General features: G+C 32.9%; 1 protein-coding gene across 1 annotated transcript; it reads left to right on the top strand.

The window, feature by feature from the left end:
* Positions 1 to 511: 511 nt before the first annotated feature.
* Positions 512 to 2,190, top strand: LOC137830932 (methionine gamma-lyase-like). Its single transcript, XM_068638346.1, has 2 exons — positions 512 to 1,442; positions 1,545 to 2,190. Exons 1-2 carry the CDS (start codon positions 695 to 697, stop codon positions 2,108 to 2,110), a joined length of 1,314 nt encoding a protein of 437 aa, XP_068494447.1. The 5' UTR covers positions 512 to 694; the 3' UTR covers positions 2,111 to 2,190.
* Positions 2,191 to 8,211: the final 6,021 nt, after the last annotated feature.

The following is an 8,211-nucleotide window of genomic DNA, read 5'->3' as shown; positions in this document are numbered from 1 at the left end:
TTATCTATCTTCATGATATCAATTTTGTTTGTTTTAATCTATAAAATATATTTTTTAGATGATGAGTTTGGACACACGTATCAATGTTGACACTCATAAAATATTTATTGGTGGAGTGTTCAATTCAAAAAATATTTGTTGGAATTCTGAAAATTCTTTCACAATTTTAAGAGAATTTAAAAAAAGATAAATACAATAATTTTCTAAAAATTTAAATTTGTTATATAAATTTTTATTATGATTATAGAAATAAAAAATAAATTCTTTTGAATTAATCATTAAAAATTTGAAACTTCCTTATACACATAAATATTAATTATCATATTATATAATTTATAATTATATAATATATAGATTCGTATTTTATATTTAAAGAGATTATACTTATCTTCATATCAATCTATATATCTATATGTGTCCAACATAGGTTTTAATACGTTATGTTATGTTTTCGAGGAGCATTAATTAGGGGTTAAAGGGTATTTATTGTAACTGAATTAAGACTAATATTAGAAGAAGGTTAATGACATGGGCAAATATCACGTCCAGGTGCAGCGAATGCGATGGAAAGGGATGGAAGGATATCGATGTAAGATATAAATAGAGAGGGGAGTCATGCCCTTCCTCTCTACAATCTATCTTTTTTCTCCTAATCCAATCTCTCTTTCTCTCTCTATATCCGTTTCCGATCCTCATGGCCGAAAACGCATTCATCAACAGGAAGCGCAGCGGCGCCCTCGACGTCATTGCGGACGGCGATCCTAAGAGGAAGAACGCGGCACGCGACATGGACCCCGCCGCCGCATTGGCCCTCACGCGTCATGAGTTCGGGGAGCACGGCGGCGTCAACATGTCCATAGAGGCCTCCGCCACGTTCACGGTCATGGAGCCGGAGACCCTCCGCCGAATGTTCGCTGGTGAGCTGGGCCCTGACCGCGACTTCTTCATCTACAGCCGCCACTTCAACCCGACAGTGCTGAAACTTGGCCGCCTGATGGCAGCCATGGAAGGCACCGAGGCCGCCTACTGCACCGCCAGCGGCATGTCCGCCATCTCCTCGGTGCTCTTCCAGCTGTGCAGCTCCGGCGGACACGTTGTGGCGTCCAACACGCTCTACGGCGGAACCCACGCCCTGCTCTCGCATTTCTTCCCCAGGACATCCAACATCAACACGACCTTCGTGGACATAGACGATTTGGAGAGCGTGGAGAGCGCCATCGTGGAAGGGAAGACGAAGGTGCTGTACTTCGAGTCCGTGGCCAATCCCAGCCTGAAGGTGGCCAACATTCCCGAACTCTGCCGCGTGGGACACGCGAAGGGCCTGACCGTGGTGGTGGACAACACCTTCGCTCCCATGGTGATCTCTCCCGCCCGTCTCGGCGCTGACGTGGTGGTTCACAGCATCTCGAAGTTTATCAGCGGCGGTGCTGACATTATTGCAGGTCCCTTTCCTCCTTGCTTTATTTGTTGTCTTGTAGTGATTTGAGTGCGTGCATTTGCATGGAGGGTTTGGTATACTGAGAATGAAATATTGTAATTGACAGGGGCTGTGTGCGGACCGGCGAGTCTGGTGAATTCGATGATGGACCTTCACCAAGGGGCTCTGATGCTGCTGGGTCCGACGATGAACGCGAAGGTGGCGTTCGAATTGTCGGAGAGAATTCCTCACCTGGGCCTTCGGATGAAGGAGCACAGCCACAGAGCGTTGGTGTTCGCGACGAGGCTGAAGAAACTGGGAGTGAAGGTGATCTACCCAGGACTGGAAGAGCACCCGCAGCACCAACTCCTGAAATCAATGGCCAACATGGAGTACGGGTACGGGGGGCTTCTCTGCATAGACATGGAAACGGTGGATAGGGCTAACCAGTTGATGAGTCAGCTGCAAAACGATGTTCAGTTTGGATTCATGGCCGTGAGCCTGGGGTATTACGAGACCCTCATGTCCTGCTCCGGAAGCAGCACTAGCAGTGAGATGACTGCGGAGGAACAGAAGCTTGCCGGCATCTCCCCAGGCCTCATCCGGATGTCTATTGGATACATTGGCACTTTGGATCAGAAATGGTCTCAGATGGAAACGGCACTCACTAGATTCATCCACCCCATGCCTTAGTTCTTCTTACCATCCACCTCTATTTCTCCCTCTCTCTTTTTTCCTTTTTATTTCAATAAAATTATTCTCAAATCTCTCCATTTTATGTCTTCATGCTTCTCCCTCCCAACCAATCTTTCCATCTACTCTTCTTCTATTGCTTCCAAATAAGTTAACACTCGAGACACTCATTAATCTTTTCGTTAATTACTCAAAGGAAGGACATGTAACATTATTCAGTTCACTTTTCTATTAAATTTAATAATAAAACATATTAATTCCTAGGACATTTTCTTATTCAAAATATTGGTAAGAGGTTATTTATAAAAAATTATTCAATTCATTTTTCTATTAAATTTAATAATAAAACATAATAATTTCTAGGAAGTAATCAAAAGCATTTTAATCACTACACCAAGTTCTTTTGTCTTATTATAATTTTTATTATACTTATTATTAATATAATTTATATTATTAATATAATTTATATTATTAATATCATTTATAATATAAATATTATTAATATCATTTATATTATTAATATCATTAATAATATTAATAATATTATTACTAATAATATTGATAATAATATTATCATAATAATAATATTAATATTGTTATTATTAATATTAATATTAATAAAAATATTAATATCAATATTATTATTATTACAATTATTAAAAATATTTTGTATGTAATACTTTATATAAGATACAATCCGTATGTAATTATTCTCGTTTTATGGCGTCAAAATTACATACTGATTGAATCCGTATGTAATCACTTTTGGCTTACACACAAAAAAATTTGTATATAACGTCTATTTACATACTGAATTAAATTCATATGTAAATATTCGTATGTAATCACTTTTGATTTACATACAAAAAAATCTATATGTAATCACTTTTATTCTTATATACGAAAAAATTTGTATGTAATCACTTTTATTCTTAGATACGAAAAAATATCTATTTACATACTAAATTAAATCTGTATGTAATGCTCACTCTACGTACGGATTCAGATTCGTATGTAATAATCGATATGTAAATGGACAATTTCTTGTAGTGAATCCAAATATGTCTTTATTAATAACACCTATTAATTAATCCTAATTTCAACACTATTGTGGGAAACTGTCTTTATTTTGGGTATCGTTATAAATTAGTAGATTATAACTAAATCGTCGTTATAAAGAATTATAACGACTCGTGTAGGAAACTGTCACTATTATGAGAAATAAAGAGGGGACATTTAATTTTTTTTTTTACTTTTTTGAAGACGGTCAGGAGAATCATCGTTATAAATGTATTTTTTTAAAAAGAAATGTTGGATTATTATATATATATATATATATATATATATATATACTACAAGAAAAAATGGTTTTAACGGAAGTTTATTTTTACATTACCCAGGGTTAAAACCTCCATTAAGTCATTTATCCAGGGTTGCAGTTTCCCCCGCTAAACCATCCCTGGGGAACATCCCCAGGGTTTTTTTAAACCTCAGGAAAAGCCTTTCAGAACCCTTGTGTAAATACCATGGGTTTCCAAACCTCCATAAAATACCATGAGTTTCAAAATCTCTGTAAAATAACATGGGTTTCAAAACCTCCGTAACATACCACAGGTTTTAGAACCTCCGTAAAATAACATGGGTTTCAGAACCTCTATAAGATACCATGGGTTTTAAAACCTCCGTAAAATATCATAGGTTTCAAAACCTCCGTAAAATGTTTGAGAACCTTCATAAACAATACCATAAGTTTCAAAACTATGAAAAATTGTTTTTTTATTCATTTATCATTTAGACATTCATGTGATTTTTTAACCACAAATATTTACATCTATTGTATTTATTTATCTATGTGTGTTAAAGTATTTTTTCAATAATAAAAACAAATAAATGGATATAACATTCATCAATTGACAAGATATATCAAAATATTGATAAAAATATATCAAGTAAACACATTGAAATTCAAATCTAAACACAAAATATGAGTTAAACAATTACGAGAAAGCAATATAAGACGAATAATACTATGAAGTATTACAAATGAAAACATAACATATTGCTCACAAAGCACAAAATAGGTAAAAAATCATTTCCATATTATACTAAATTCTTCAACAATCACCTATGCTCTTCTTGATGTCCAGAATTTGTTGGCACACTTCCTTGATAAGAAACCTATAATATAAACATATAACAATTAGAAATGTAAATCTAAAAAATAAAACAAGTTATTTAAATTTTTTAAACATTATCGATGAAGGATTGAACATAGTCAACTCAAGAAGCAATTGACCTTGATAATTTTAAAAGAAAAAATTCATTATTGTCACAATTTTTTTTTTCACGTTCTTGGTATCTTTTATTTTGTTCATCCAACTGTAACTTTAAAGATAGAAATAGTAATCAAAACAATAATATTCAGCTACAGTATCTTTAAACTAAGGTCACCCCTCTTCTCTAATTACTCTTTCTCTCCAAATAGTAGCAAAAATTTCTTTATTTATTTTATGTATTAAGATCAAATTTACGAATTGGATTTGAGCCTATAATTGCAGCTGTATTTCAAAAATTGATGGCAATTGGTACTCGTTGATTCTAAATCTACGAGGCATGCTTTTCCCACTATTTTTTCCTTTAAAGGAAATCAATAATGATGTGTATTCTTTACTTATTTATTATATTGCTAAAAACCTTGTTCAACTCTCACTTTACTAAAATATTTAATTTGATTTGGGTGTTGGAAAATGACTCTTAATTGGTGACTATTAATATTAGGACCTGTTCAATCAAAATTATTATTCCAAATTTAGTAAGATTGCAATAAAATGTGAAATTCATTTTATATACTGAAATGGTTAAAGTGCATTTTCTAATAAATAAAATTTTATAATAGTTAAATCACTATAATCAAAGAAAAGTTTTGTCAATAGAACTTCAAAACACCACAGTACAATTATAACAAAGGGTTTATATAAATTAACAGAAACTACTGATGTAAGTGTCAAATTACTTTCACATTAATTATTTTGAAAACAAGCTAATTCTGCTTTAGTGCTAAATAGGTTTATCTACTAAACTTTTGCTACATCCATAAGTTTGGTTTTTCTACAATTATGCAGGGGCTATTACAAGTGCAACACATTCAAAGGTTGTTCAGAAAAAAAGCAAGTAGAGAGATGAAGAACAGATGCTTCAATGTTCATCATCACATATACCTTTGCACATTACCATCCATGCCCCACCACCATCACCACAACTAAAATAATCCGAATCTGAAACCAACCAAGACCACTAAGCTACCTCAGAGGAGGAAGATTATGAACATATAGAAGAAGAGCAAATGGATGGGAGAGTGAAGGGATTTCATAATTGGACAGTTTTCTAACCTCGTGCAGCTCATTCACTGACTCACACTTCCACTATTCTATATAATAATTTCACGGTGTCAAAAATGAAATAATCAAGTTGGAGAATCCATTAGTTGGCAATTAGAATGAAATCGGAACAAAACCTAAACTATTCATATTCATACCAATTATCAGAAGACAAAATCAAACCACAAAATAGCCGCATTCGTAAATCATGTGTTTTGATTTAAGAATGCAGCTATGACAAATAGCCGCATTCGTAACAGCGGCTAACCCTAAAACCACATTAATTAAATAGTCGTTGTTTATACATTTTGTGCTAGTGTCGTGTCCGTGTCGTATCAGTGTCCGTGTCAATGTCAATGTCTGTACTACATAGATATTATATGCATTATTGTTATGGAAATTTGATATTTTACACAGAATTACAGTGTATATATATATATATATATATATATATCACTACAAGAAAAAGAGGTTTTAATAGAGGTTATTTAGCGGAGGTTAATATAACCTTAGAAATTGATTTAATTAATGGAGTTTTTCTCTAAAACCTCAATAAAATAACGTAATTTTTTTAACCTTAGTTAAATTCCAAAGGTTCATTAAAAAATCTCAACAAAATAACGGAGGTTTTTTTAACCTTCGTTAATTTTCAAAGGTTTATTTTGAAACCTCCACAAAAATAGCGGAGGTTTTTTTAACCTTCGTTAATTTCCAATGGTTTATTTTAAAACCTCCGCAAAATAAAAGAGTTTTTTTTAACCTTCGTTGATTTCCAAAGTTTTATTTTAAAACCTTCGAAAAATAACGAAGGTTTTTTTTAACCTTAGTTAATTTCCAAAGGTTTATTTTAAAATCTATGCAAAATAGCTGAGGTTTTTAACCTCCGTTAAGTTTCAAAGATTTATTATAAAATCTCATTAAATAATAGTAAAAATTATCATAAATTAAATATTATTAATTGTATTTTTAATACGTTTATAAAAATATTATATCATTTTTTATTTAATAACTGTATATATATCTAAATAAATATTATATACAAAATTTTCACACCAATCATTATTAAGAAAATTTGATTTTGATAGGATTATTATAATTCAACAATAATTTTTAATTTTATTTAGAGATTAAAAAAAATCCATTAACTTGCAAAGGTTTATTTTTAAACCTCTATTAACTTACAAAGGTTTATTTTCAAACCCCAGGGAAATAATTTAAATTTACTTTAAAATTTATTTTATTTTTCATTTTCTTAATATTTTATCAGTATCCTCTTCAGTTTCCCCTGAACAATGGTTTCTGATTTCCCTCTTCCCTGCCCCTCCCTTCGCTCCTCCCACCTCCACGCCATCCTCCGCCTCCCGCTCCCAGGGACACGAGAATGAACACAGTGTCGGAGATCGTGAACGAATTTAACGCTCTAGAGGTGTAGCAAGCGGAGTTGGAGAACGAGATGCTGCAGGTCTGTGCTGGATATCATCTCAATTTCAAACTCGTTTGAACTGAATGAGTGTTTTTGAGATTGTCGAGAGTTTCACGAGTTTAATTTTTCACATTGTTGTTAAGTTTCTCGAGTTTAATTCTTCACATTGTTGTTCTGTTTTGTGAGTTTAATTCTTCACATTGTTGTTCTGCTTCGCGAGTTTAATTTTTCATGTTATATGGATTTCATTTTAGGGTTTCAAGTTATATGAATGAAGGTTTCTTAGTGATTGCCATTCGCAACATGCTACTAACGAGATTAAAGATTATCTTCAGGTTAAACGAATGAAGGTTTCTTTGTGGTCGTCGTGGTTTCCATTCACAATAAGCTACTGGCGGGATTAAGGTACTCATTGCGCCGCGACAATTTTATTTTCTCTTTTTCACCAATGGTTTATAAATTTTTTTCATTTCACTTATTTGTTTGTTTTCTTGCATTGGCAAAGGGTTCTCTGACGCTTCATTTTCTCTTTTGTTTTTGCTCTCGTGTTTCCTCTTGTTTTCTATGAGCCTTCATTGTCTTCTTTGTGCCATTCTAAGTTCGTTTCGAGTTCTCTTTCTTCTTCACCATTGGTTTATGTATATTTTTTCGTTTCTCTTATCTATTTGTTTTCTTGTATTGACGAAGGTCACCACTGCTTCATTGCCTATTGTTTGGGTTTTTGCAATGCCGTATTTGCTCCGTTGTTGTTGCTGCCACCACTATTGTTGCCTTAGGGTTTAGGGTTTTAATTTTAAAAAAATTAAATTAAATAAGAATGTGGCTATTTACCATAGCCGCATTTATAAATCATATTTACGAATGCGGCTAAATAGCCGCACTTGTAAATCTTTGATTTAAGAATGCCTGCTGATCAAGTGCAGCTATATAGCCGCCCTTATAAATGTAAAATAGTCGCACTCGTTTTGCCTTTCTGCACTAGTGCGGACACGGAAATACGTATAATCTCTAAAATGTAGGACACGGGGATACAAATCTATATATTATATAATTATGAATATAAATTGACAATAAAGATTTATGTGCACAAGTATGTTCCAAATTATTTTTTGGAGCAAAAAAATGTTTTTCATTATTGGTTCAAAATGATTTGTTTCTTATTTTTATAATTATAATAAAAATTTATATAATAAGTTTGAGCTTTTAGAAAATTAATGTATTTTTCCTTATTAAGATTTTGTTAAAACCATACTAGAATTGTCAGAAATCCAACAAATACTTTTTGAATTGAAAACTTCACA

The sequence above is a fragment of the Phaseolus vulgaris genome, chromosome 6 (genome assembly GCF_000499845.2).
Source record: "Phaseolus vulgaris cultivar G19833 chromosome 6, P. vulgaris v2.0, whole genome shotgun sequence".
Taxonomy (NCBI): Eukaryota; Viridiplantae; Streptophyta; class Magnoliopsida; order Fabales; family Fabaceae; genus Phaseolus; species Phaseolus vulgaris.
Note: the sequence above shows the minus strand (reverse complement) of the source record. Positions and strands in the feature narration are given on the sequence as shown.